Source organism: Larimichthys crocea, chromosome III (assembly GCF_000972845.2).
Source record: "Larimichthys crocea isolate SSNF chromosome III, L_crocea_2.0, whole genome shotgun sequence".
NCBI classification, from domain to species: Eukaryota; Metazoa; Chordata; class Actinopteri; family Sciaenidae; genus Larimichthys; species Larimichthys crocea.
The window spans coordinates 22,065,366-22,078,501 of record NC_040013.1 but is presented as its reverse complement, the minus strand read 5'-3'; the positions used below and the strand labels follow the sequence as shown (position 1 = coordinate 22,078,501).

The following is a 13,136-nucleotide window of genomic DNA, read 5'->3' as shown; positions in this document are numbered from 1 at the left end:
TTGCCATAGTACCAGTGGAAAGGTCTTTTGTTTTCAACCTCCAGGAAAGATCAATTTTTATAGGAATTGTTGACCGTTTTAGGAAATACTTTGCTTTCTTTCTGAGAGTTAGATGGTGGGAGGATCGATACCACTTTCATGTCAGTGCGTTAAGTAGAGAGCTGGAGCCAGGAGGAGATTAGTTTAGCTCAGCATAATGACTGGAAGCAAGGGGAAACAGCTAGCCTGGCTCTTTACAAACTTCGAGAATATGAGCAGCACCTCTAAAGCTCACTAAATAAAATGTTTTTTATAGTAATGTAAACAAAAAAGGTAAGTTCTGTAACTATTTCTTAATGGACACACCCCTTGATGAAAACTTAATTGTCATGTTTTACATGCGTTTGTGTAGTGATTAAATGAGCAAGATACATTATTCTTTGGTCAAAAAACACTCCTGACCTTTGGAGAAAGCCAGGCTGATCTCCTCTTGGCTCTTGCTCCCTACTTAACGCAAGAGTGGTATCGATCTTATCATCTCACCCTTATAAAGAAGTAAACATACTTTCGAAAATGCTGAACTTTTCTTTTAAGCCAACTGAAAATGAGATTTGCAGGAAGTGAGCAGAAGGATATAGGACATAGTCATAAAGTGTAGTCGATGAGCTCACCTAAATAAATGGCTCTCTCTGTCACTATAAACCTGTTGTGGTTTATTCCCTGGAGACTGCCATCCCTCTGCACTCTGGGGTTGAAGAACTTCTACACACACACACAAACACAGTGGTGGAGTGGGCATTGATAAAGTATCTCTAGAGTTGAAAATAGTAAATAGTGGCCTTGTACTTACAGCTTCTAATGAACAGTTGGCCTGATCCATGCACAGACTCCTCAGGGACCAGATGAAGTTGAAAGTAAGTGGATGAGTCTTTTCCCAGCAACTTATCAGCAGACGAACTCGGACCTTCCTCAGGATCAGAGCCTCTCGGATAAGACCGTCGATACGAGACCAGTACCTTGGCACAGTTACAAACACAAACACAAAAATGTGGGCACGCAGCCAGACGGATATGCAGGCATACATAGAGTTTAATCACTTGTATCAAAGCAAGGCAGCCAGGCTTAAAATAAATAAGATTAACGCCTGTCAAATCATTCTAAAGCAAACAACTGCAACATGTTGGGTCTAACCTGTTAGCATTTCTGCTGAGGAGGGGTAGGTAGTCGATGATGGAGATATATATGAAATGGCGCGCCTCCTGTACGACTCTGGAAATGGCTTCAAGATCATTGCTACGATCCTTGGGGATTAAAACTTCTGGGGAGGTCTGTCATCAGAGGAGGGGAAGCAGCAGAGACAATTAGTATCATGATCTTTAATACAGTCAGATCTCATCACCATTATTGTTCATCATTCATCATTATGTGTGTGTGCGTGCATGTCTCGTACATGTAAACAGCCTTAAAAGTTTCAGTTTTAACTTCTCGCCGACAAGCACCTGAATGAATCTTCAGCTGCGAGTGTGTGCTTTGTGTGTTGATATTAATCTTTCCGAGATAGACAGCCCCCGGCCAAATCGACTGTTTTCTGCTGCGGGCAGGACGACATCACCATTACTCATCTCAAGGAAGTAGATGGCACTGAAATACTCAGTGTCCTGAACAGACACCCTATATGAAAAATTTACTCTCTCACCTAACTGTCACCTCCACTGCAGATGGTTCCTACTCTTGAGTGCGGCGTACACATTTACAGACGAACCTCATTTTGGCTTTCATAGCAGGAAAGGCACAGGTGGAAGTGATAACACTACTGATGGTTGTGCTATGTTCTCACTCATTTTGGCCCATTAGACCCTTTTGACTAATTGTGTTATTTACTGTGCTTCTGCAAAAACCCCATCTGCCATCCTCCCGCCACGTCCAGCTCTGTTTGTCTACACTCTGGGATTACTGTCACCACCAGCTCTGCAGAGATTTGCTTCCCTAACCTGCACTGCACATTCCCTTTGTGTTTTCAATAAACGGTTTAAATGAGATTCAGTCTCTCACGGTTTGCACTCGAGCCCGCTACCGTTTTCATTAAGCAAGCAAGGCATGACTGTGGGCCAGCATGCACAAAAACTAAAGCTCTTAGACTAGCTCACCTAAATGCCATGTAGTCCTTATTAATGTTGTGAATTACACCCGTGCTTTTCTTGATCTGAGACGTCAAAATGAAGATAATAACATAACTGAAATACAGAGTTCAGGCACTTACAGAGACGTAGGCTTGAGCCTTTGTGCTGTTGAGAGTGAGCTGCAACGGCGTGTCCCTGTTGAAGAGGGCAAAGAGGCGTTTGGACCAGAAGGAGGGGATGAAATCTTTATACTGGAGCCCCCAGTAGAGGCTGAACACTCTGTGGAGGTCCAGAGCCAGACAGCTACAGTTGTACACCAACACACCCAGCTCCTTTCTCTGGAGAAGAAATAAAATGTGATATCAACAAAAAATTCCTTTCCAAGCAATTCTAACCAGACAATTTTAGTTTTTTTACTCTTTCAATGCTTTTATACATGCATTCACCTACACACTGACACCACATCTTCTTCCCCTTGTCCACAAATCTCATCCAATTATAGGCCCCCGCCCATCGTCACATGAGCAGCAGGGGAGTTAGAAGACACAGCAGTTCTTCTCTCTGTTTCCAATTTTCTTTCTTTGCTCTCTGCTGCATTTTCATTTCAAAGAGGCACTTTTAAAATTCAGGATCGCAGCTTGTAGCCTCTGAATGTCCTTCCCTTTCCTCTCTACACTCTCATTCTCTCACCGCAGTGACTACATGAAGAACCTAATTCTAAATTAAGCTCAGATGAAACTTCTTTAAATCTTATTTGACACTATTCTATCCGCCTCAAAACAAATGCAACAACAACGACCCATAATTTGACTTAACATTCATTCATAACACATTTAATATCGTGAAAAAAACTTAAAGATGAGCAAACATATTCATCCAACAGTTAATATTGATTGTGAATGTTGTGAATGTATAAATTTAGTTTTCAATAGAATTCATGTCAGGAAACATAAGAAATATCTCTGAGAAAGTGTGGCTTTTTGGACACCTGAGCTCCGTGCGATTCATCTTTCTAAATCAAAGGCTTTCGTATTATATCTCCGAGTGTGTTAGTGTGATGGTTTGCCTAACGGAGAGGGTCCACCCTTCAGCTTTGAAGAAGTCGATGAAGGAATGACCATTTTCTATTTTTGGATACTGCATCTGCTCCCACATCCATGACTTGGATATGGTGGTAGATACTGACATGAAGCTTATGCACAAATATAATCTCACTATCTACAAAGTGTCCACATGTAGAATGTCAGAACCTATAGTATATTAACTGGGGATACATGATATAAATAAATAAATAACAAATTATGGGCTGATAATGGGAAATTAGGATTTAACAAGTGCGGCAGCTGTTGTTGTGCTCATGATGCCAAACTTGTCATTGCTGGTGTGGACGTGTTTCACAGTTTCAGAGGAGGACAACATGATTGTAATTTGCCGTACATGCTCTGTAAGTATGGGATATCATCCATCTTTGCTCATCTCAACGTTTCTTACCCTCAGGTGTGTCATAACTACAAGTTATGAACTTATAATAAAAAATGTAAAATGAATGGTTATCTTATCAGTATCAGCTCAAAAAAAATTCATCTTGTACATATATATTATTAACCTTTAGGGCACATGTGAACATCTATTTCGAGTAATTATTCAAAGTAAAGGACTTATGTATTACCCACAGTAATACATATATCTAATCTGGCTTTATTTGCCGAATGAATTATCCCATGGTCATGATAGTGCTGTTAGTTGTTTCATAAGAGGGCTTGGACCTTCAAATAAAATGCTCTATTTCTGAGTGTGAGCCAGAAGAACATTATCAAAGCACTTAACTGTACCTTAGGGGATACAGAATTTATGTGATCATATCTAATGTAAATCTGCAGGATACAAAAGGTAAAGTGAGTGTGTAAGTGAGTGTGTGGTGAATCGTAGATACAGTGGCCAGTGATCTCCAGTCCATGCTGGCGCTGCCGATGTAGAAATGTTTCCTGTCGACCACCCAGAAGGAGGAGAGGAGATGACCTTTGGTCAGCGCTGTCATGTTCACATAGTGGACCTCAGCATCTAGAAATGGAGCGTGAGAGAGACACACAAATAAAGATCAAGTGACAGACCAAACAGCAGCAAGAAAAAGAAAAGCAAGAAATAAAGGAAGTTACATGTGAGACAAGGAAGAGGATAAAGACAAATCAGGCCACAGACAGAAACATTATCAACAAGATAAAGAAACAAAGGAAAAGATGGAAAGAGAGTGAAAGAACTGAGCAGGACAAACAGAGAGAGAGAGAGAGCAGTCAACAGAATAAACAGATCTAAGCTGCAGCATGTTTGAACACGGACACACTGAATGTATAATACAGTGAGAGCTGACTGTGTTTGGCGAGTGTGCTGAGCTCAGTCGAGTCGATCATCCCGCTGGAGATCTTCAGTTGGATTCCTTTAGCTTTCAGCCCCTGCAGCCTGGACAGCAGAGCCCTGCCCTGAGGAAAACACATCATGAGCCTTCACATGTGAAGTCACATGAAATTCATGGACTATGTATTCAGACAAGATTATTATATATTGCAGAGATCTTCTTTCATATTGTGGCGCCATCAGAAGTCATTAATGTGCTACATTTCCCAGAGGACCTTTGTTTGCGGCCAGCAAATGTGATGTCCAATGTTTGTTTTTTATGTTTTGATTAATTTTTATATCCATATTTGTGGCTGACAATCTTCTTTGTTTGTGCAATCATAATAGCTACCTCTGCTTATTCTTGGTACCCAATTACCTCCAGCTGTAGAACAACAAATAATAATCTAATGAAATTTTCCTGATTTGCCTTTAACCGTATCACATCTAATTGCCCCAATTTTATGAGATGAGTACTTATACTAAATCACTGAAGTGCCTCAGTGTAAAATGTGCCACCTAATCTTACCTGTGCTGTAGAAGATACACATTCCTAAGTGTGTAAGTATTCCAAGAGAGAGACTTACATTTGGTGATACCTGCAAGGTTGCTTTTTAGACTTTTTCTGCAGAAAACTTTGCAAACTAAAGACAAAAAAGTGACTAACTGTACAAAAGTGGCGTCAAGCCAAAAAACATTTTATGTCTCTGCAGATATTCAGCAACCACATCACCATGACATGTTCAGGAAGCTCGTTGTCTTGAACAGCACAATTTTTTTTGAGGAGATATAGCTGACGTTGTGTGTTTTAAACATCTGTGAGAAAAGTTAACTACTGTGCAACTACTTTGTGGGTGTAAGAAAAGAGAGTGGGTTCACAAAAAGTCCAGTGATTATGATCTTTATGTTTCTTCATGGTAGCAAAACAATATTTTTGTTTTCTTTAACTGATTATTAAGACATGCAATGCACATGTCTGCTACCACTTGAACATTGCATTTACAGCATAATGTATAAGATTCCCGGTCCAGCCTCCCTGGAGGCTAAGGTGTCTTTTATGGCGGCTGTTTGCTGAGATTGCTGCAGGCTGAAAGGCCATTAGTTCTTCTCTGCCTGAGGCGTCTGAAAGGAGATATTACTTCCCAATCAACAGCATCAGGCTTTCATTACTCCTGACATACTCTATACATACATTCTTTGAACTCTGTGTGTGTGTGTGTGTGTCCTAACCAACCAACCAACCAACCCTCTAGGCAACTGTCAATAAAACACATCTAGTTCAAATTCAAAATGAACAGCTCCACTTCAAGCTACCCGAACATAGTGCAGACTAGTATTTTGCCAGCAAATACAATTCTGAAAGGACAGTTATTGATTCTCTTCTCTGGAGATCATTTGTGCCTGTTCAGTTACTTTATATCACTGTTGTTTTATCTACTCTGACTTATATTACGTTATCTTATTTGGCTGAAGCAGAAAGCCATTCTTCTTTAATGCCCCGTCAAGATATGATAAATATTCAACATGGAAGCTGTGTAGTCTGACTAATGACTTGGGGAAACTACAGTATTGGACAGCTTATGCAAATGATGCAAATCACATTTGTCACACTTTACATGTATTATTTTCTTTATTATAAAATAACTAAGTTTAAATACTCAAGTAGAATTTCTAGGTTTAACTCAGCCCTATGGGTTACATAGGTATACCTGTACTTTGCATGCATATTTAATTTTTTTTTGCTACTATGTACATTTACTCAGAGAAAGATATTGTACTTTTGAATCCGCTTCATTTATTTGGCATCTTTATGGCCACATATGAACTACAGAGACCCTATAGAAGTGTCAGTAATACAAGTAACATGCATAAACAGAGACTAATAATAATAAACCTCAATGGTGCAAACCGCAATAAATTTATAAAACACATTGTTGAGGATTAAACCACTGTCCTAATCCTTTCGGCTTATGACTCTGACAAAAGACAGGTGTCTTGTTGGGGTAAAGTTAGATGAAAAACAATTCAAGTAACGTTATCCAATATTCCAGAAAAATGCAAAACATAAATAGTAGCAGAACCTTTTGTCTTTTTTACCCCGTTAATCATCGACCCCTCAGACCCCTCATGACCCTTTGGTGGGAGACTCAGTCCCATCCATGTCAGCATCCACTGGACAAAACTGACTTATACCTAAAATCTATAAAACTAGCTTCTCCATGACCAACAGCAACAGTAAAATGCTTCTTATGCTTTGATGAGTCATTCTAATAATAATGTATTAATCTCCATCACCATTTTCTGCACGGTGAGCACATTTAATTTGATATTTTCTTGCCATTTTCGCTGATAATACTTCTGTAAATAACATTTTAAATGCAGGACCTTTTCTTCTAGTGATGTGTTGTTGTATTAGATCTTTTACTTAAAGGAGCTGAGTAATACTAAAGGAGGCAAGGAGGACAATTTCAGACAAAGACACACAAGAGGAGACATAGAAAAGGTAAAGGACATAAAAGTTAAATAAATGGCACAACTTCTGCAGAGTCAATTCTCTGTTGACTTGCTCCAGTTTTACCTGTCTGGCAGCGGGCTGGAAGCTGGATTCATAATCGGAGGAGTTGAGTAGCCACAGCGGGGAAACTATCTCTACGTTCCGGATAGCTTGGTCCAGGAGGTTGTACAGCCCGACAGAGAGAGGGACATGGGATGTACTATTGTCTAAGAATGAGATGTCTTCTGGGATGTTTTCAACAAGCACCACTCTGTAGAAATTGAAGCAATAACAAAAAAACTGAGTACAGAAGAAACACAATGATGTAAGAGAAGAAGAATTTAGGACTTAGAAAAAAAAAGCCCAGAAAGCATCATTAGGCTAAGCCATAGAGACCTGTTAATGGAGAAAAAGAAAAGCATTATAAATTAATGCGAGCTTTGTAGCATTTCACAAAGCAATTATCCGTTTGCATTAGTGGCAGACTTGTTATGAGCTTAGGTGCCACTGAAATGAGGTTATATTCCATCTTTCTCACCACTCTGTGCCAAATTAGCCAACAGCACCCTTCTTCCTCTTTCTCTGGATCGTTAAACATAATGAGAATTATCAAGATTTCGAGGACCACATAGATGGAGCATCATTAGACCTTGTACAGGTTGCCTTTGGCAGGGTCTGAAAATAATTGACGGCTGATGTGCAAAGTTGTCAGCAATGCAGATTCAATTACACCTAGCCAGGGAAAAAGGGACTCATTTTGCTGTATTCTTGTTGGTTTCTAATATACGCTACTCCCCATGCTGTCACGTGGTGCATTTTATTATAGTCATCAGCAGTCTAGGGTAATATACTGTAGCTGCAGCAAGCAGCATAATGAAATCACACACAAAGCAATAGCAATTTACCGTATGTCAGATTCAGTGGATTGTATGGAGAACATAATAGTCATATCCTTGAGATGATCTGCTCGGGATTCAGTGCAGCCACGCATTTCTTTTTATCATAAAACTGTATCACCGAGCTGAAGGTTAAATGATGGGGAAAATGTACTCAGCGATAATTGTTTTGCATTGTAACGTTTATATATATATATATATCACTGTGAATATCCCTGCACTTTCTGTCAGGGTGTGATGTCAAGTTATCCAGAAAACTGTGACTCTGAGCTCTCCCTTACGTAGCTCCAGTTCCCATTTTAACCCCACCAGGATGCCTGAAAATGACAGGGGCATTAGCAACAGATTGAATTAGCCGTGGCAGGCCTAGATCTGCAGCCACTCAGAACCAGGCTATTACCAGGCTCCAGTGCTCACCACAGTTTGTAGCTGGGTTCAGTATTGATTTCTGCCAACTGGAATCTTTAAGAGAAAAAAAATTAAAAGGGGAGATGGAGATGAGGCAGATGAGGTAGGGGGAGGGATGTGACGTAGAGATGTGGCGTGGTGTCAGTCAATCAAAGCAGCCACACATTCTAGCCTTAATGTAATTTGAAGAGGTGAATTATATAAAATTAGTTATAGAAACCAAAACATGTGTATTTCTGCTGTGACATTTTAACATGGGGGCTTATGGAGACTCGTTCTGGAGCCAGCCTCAAGTGGACATTTGATGAACTGCAGTTTTTGGCACTTCTGTTTTGGTTTCTCTTCACAGCCACAGACGCTTGGTCTTACTTCTTGCATTTGTTGCGTTTCTCATCACTGATTAGGTTAACCTGTTTCTAGTTAGCCTCTCCACCCCTAGTCTGTGTGTTGCTTGGTCTCTGTCTTTGTCTTTGTCTTCGTCCCAGCATCTTCCTGAAGGTTTTCCTAAACCTTGTCTGCATCTAGCTCAGCCTCTGAGTTTGTGGATTAGGATCCTTCCCCTGCATTCCTGCTACCATGCTTGCACTAACTGTGACACAGATGTCAGTTGAATATTCACTCCTATTTAAGCTCTGATTTGGATCCCACCAACTCCCGAAAGAGATCAGAATCAGAATTAGAATCAGAAGTACTTTATTAATCCCCGTAGGGAAATTGTTTTTGTTACCGCAGCTCCCAAACGTTAAGTGATAGCAAGAAAAACAATAGTAAGAAACAAAACTTTAAGAATATACCCTATACAATATCCTGTTTTAAACAATATATACACACTATATAGACATGTATAAATAACAGTTAAATAGAACCAGTGACAGTAACAGTAAAAAATAAAAAACAAGTAGCAGTGAGGTAACAGTGAGATATGAGATAGTTTAGTTTTTGAAATAAATAACAGTTAAATAGAGCCAGTAACAGTAACAGTAAAAAAAGAGATCTCTAGCTCTTTGGCTGTTAAATGCTCCACAGTTGCTTACTTTGCTGGTGAGCTGTGGGTTTATTAAAGCCTGTTGCTGCTGGAAATGAACAACATGAGTCAACGTAAACAGTAGAAAAAAAAGTTGCAACGAGCTGAAAGACACACAAACGATGTTTCTGAGTGGAGTGTTAAGTCTCTCTGGGTTTGTCACTACTAGTGACATCTTTCACACGGTCATGACACTTCTGCTGTTATATAACACTGTTGATTAGTGCAAATTTGAAACGAGCTTGGTTTGAGCGTGGTTTTATACTGATTGTTCCTCTCAGCATAACATAGAGCTGCATTTTATTGGAATGTAGTGAGTGAAACTTCATCATGTTATTTTCATGTAAATCATCTTTTCCCCTTTTTGTTTTTGATATATATATTTTTTTACAGTGTAAACAGTGGCGTCTGTGTTGGCGGATTCCCTGGCAATGGCTCTGTGATACCACACCACTCAGAGCAGTCATAGGACAGGGTCAGCAAAAGTGTGACACCGGTGTCTAGCAAGTGCTTGCCTCAAGGGCACAGTGGTGAGAGCATGTGCTGCAGGTGATAATGTACCGGCATCACATTGAGAGCTGGGTTGCCAGCACACAGCTTGAAAATATATTCTCGGCTAAAGTAAAGCTACGTCAGATTTTGGAAAGTGGCCAAGGGGTCAAGCTGTAGGACTCACACCTACTGTGATCATGACATGCTGATTTCTCCTCATGGAAATGACAATCAATATGTTTAGTGATGCAGAGTTGTAAAGTTTCTGAGGGTTGAATATTCTTTCATAGATTGAGGACACCGAGGGGAAATTGGAAAAGTGTGTATAAGAGCACAAAGACACCAATATAGTGAGCTGGGAAGATTAACATTGAAATATAAAGGCAGCAGAAACTGGGACAGCTTTAGTAAACAGGAAAGGAAAAACAGATGAAAGAGGAGGAGAGGTAATCTTATTCTGAAAGAAATCCTCTCAGTCCGCTCTAATGGCTGTGAGGTATGATGAATGATGACTCTGAGTAGTTTAAGCAGCCAGACATGCTTTGGTATTAAAAGCGGAGGAAGCAGGCAGGCGGTTGTTTGTGCCTGCTAGGAATTCATTGATTTATGCAGTCTGTGGTGTCCACTGCTGGTCCCCATCCATTGTAACCCATCTGCGCACTCAAGGATGAGATTCAGCCACAGCAGCCGATACCTAAAGTGGTGTAAACTTCACGGTGCGTGTGTGTGTGCGCATATGAGACAGAGAGCGAGATGTGTCTGAAGGTGTCAGTCACTCTCTGAATGATAATGGATTCCCACCTTCACAGTATAGTAGGTGAGCACAGTTGGATCCCTCAAATTCATTCCCTTAACTCTCCCTCCTGATGTTTTTGTTCCAAGAAGCAGAATATATAAGAACATAAATTACAGATCTGTAATCTGGCAAGTTTATGTGTTAAACAAACAAGCGAGCACATTAATAATCACAATTAAAAATCACTACAACATTTACTGTATGTAATAATGGCAATTACGTGCAAACGCTTGTGATATCGTGCGCCTACTGTAATACACTGAGAGTAACAGGAATCATGGTGAAAATCACAGTGTGCCAGAGAGAGAGCCCCTGACATCTGATATAAATTATCCACCCTCTGATGCGCTGCCCAGAGCTCTGGGTGTACAGCAGCAAGGACATTAATATGGGTATCACCGGAGCTGCTGCTGCTCCCTGCACGCTTTTCATCTTAAAGGTAAATGTCCAGTGTTTCATCAGATACAACCAAAACAATGGTAAACACACTTACTATGTAAATTTCAATCCGTTGTTTGAAATCCTCCCCTGTGTTTTATGTAGATAACTGCTGGCTGCTGGTACTTAGTTGATTACATTGTTTCACGTCACGGTGTTCCTTTACGTTTTGACTGACGGCCAGTGGGTTGCCTTGAATAATCAGCCTCAAACTTGTTCAACACACTAGAGGCTACACTGTTGTTTGAGTCTCAGAGCTGCCCGTGCTATCTTCACTCCAGTAAAGATAATTATTAGTTCAGAAACCTAATTTCTCTGGCTTGTTCAGTTGTTTTCTCTGACTATTCTAGCAGTAGCTTTTCTTGATTTATGTTGGCTTCAGCACGGGTCTATAAAAGGATGTTAGGGAGGTGTGTGTAGTGTTATATAAAAACACGTTGCTTGCTAGTACTTGACTCATTTACATTGAAGAGTAAAAGATATAAATTACAATATCGTGGCCACACATGCTTATGTAAGCCAGGCTCATACATTATATTATGAAGACAAGTTGTGCTTAAATCAAATTGAATGAATTATGTGTTTGTTCGACTTTGTTTAAACTAAACTTTCTCAAAAAGGGAACTACGCCCTAAGCTGTAGGTACCACCCTGCTATTTTCAGAAGACTGATGAGAGAAGGCAACATTTGCACTCAAAAATGTTTTACAGTTTTATTCTGAAGCAGTCGACTGTTCAGGAGGCGCTAAAAGCTGCAAAACATTTAGGGACACAGCAAGTCTGGTTCTGCAACTATTGTTTCTGACCTTCCAGAAGACAACTGTAGATATACTAACCTGCCCTCTGAGAATAGGAGATCACACATGCACATCAGGGATATATCAGATTCAATCAGAGTATAAAGTGCTTTGCTTTGCACAAAAACCAAGCAACACACAGTGTTATAACACTAAGAGGAATCATGTTTTCCTGCAATTATCGCCGAAGCTCTCATCCTGAGAGGGAAAAATTCAAATTAAATTAATGATGTGTTTGACGCACAGATGCAGTAACTCATCTCATTATGCAGACAACAAAACCCAGCTGTGTTTCTAGATTACAACATCACAAACAAAAGTCTGCTTAAAGGCTCAGACAAAGTTGTTGGGTTTTTTTTTTTACTGTGAAACGAGAGTGATGGCTGCAAAGCTTGGCAAGAGAGACGACCAGTCTGCTGTTTTTGGATTATTCAGTAGAAACTGTCGAGGATTTCATTTGGAAGTTGATCATTATCAAGACATGAACATTTGGTGTAAGAATCGTTAATGACTGAAAAGCGTGTTACATGCATTTCCTTTGATGAATTACAAATTCTTTAGGAATTTAAGTGAGCATGAAGAAGCCTCAGCACACGCCATTACAAATGTGTCAGTCTTTTCCTATTTTGTATTGCAACTTGCTTTGAGCAAGTTTATATAATCATTCATTTTGTTACAGTTACACACCTCATGGGTCTTTTTAAATTCTGCATGCGACGGTATAACTTCATCATTTCGCTTGTGGGAGATAAATAACAAGTGCACACTTGGTTTGGAGTTGATATACCCTCCGTCATCGCAGACAGCAAGCCAATAGCAGCTGATGAATCTATTCATCTCTCACTCATTCCAGCTCCAAATCTCTTCTTCTTCTTCCTCCATCTGGTTCACCCTCACTTCCCATCATCTCTCTACTCAGCCTCATATTTATCTCTCATTCTATCCCCAAGCTTTATGGCTCTATCAGAAAAGTCCAATTCAGTTTTACAAGTTGGGATTACACTTTCAACCTTCAGAGGGAGAGAGGGATGGCTGATAGTTTTCTGAAAGGTTGTTAAATGGTTGATTTGGAGAGAGGGAGGGAGGGAGAGAGATGGACACAGAAATAAAGAAAGAGAGCGAGAGGGAAGTAATTCAAGACTGAATGGTAAATTGGATGATAAGAGTCTAATAGAGGAGAACCCGTAAGAAGTGGAGAGTGGAGAGGACAGGGAATGCTGTATCAGAGAAAAAAACGCTGCTGGTCAGCCAGTTTCACTCCAGACCACCAGAACATACTGCAGTGGTTTTCAGGGTTTTTTT

The 13,136-nt window shown here is 40.1% G+C and overlaps 1 protein-coding gene across 3 annotated transcripts in view; it reads right to left on the bottom strand.

The window, feature by feature from the left end:
* LOC104936108 (inactive phospholipase D5) overlaps positions 1 to 13,136 on the bottom strand; it is a 61,962-nt gene that overhangs the window by 3,781 nt on the left and 45,045 nt on the right. For all 3 annotated transcript variants that reach the window (XM_019270644.2, XM_019270642.2, XM_019270643.2), the window contains exons 3-9: positions 7,069 to 7,255; positions 4,468 to 4,576; positions 4,033 to 4,160; positions 2,240 to 2,437; positions 1,171 to 1,307; positions 830 to 995; positions 651 to 741 (exon numbers count right to left, since the gene is read on the bottom strand). In XM_019270644.2, the coding sequence (XP_019126189.1) occupies positions 651 to 741; positions 830 to 995; positions 1,171 to 1,307; positions 2,240 to 2,437; positions 4,033 to 4,160; positions 4,468 to 4,576; positions 7,069 to 7,255 (1,016 nt within the window). The remainder of the gene's footprint in view (positions 1 to 650; positions 742 to 829; positions 996 to 1,170; positions 1,308 to 2,239; positions 2,438 to 4,032; positions 4,161 to 4,467; positions 4,577 to 7,068; positions 7,256 to 13,136) is intronic.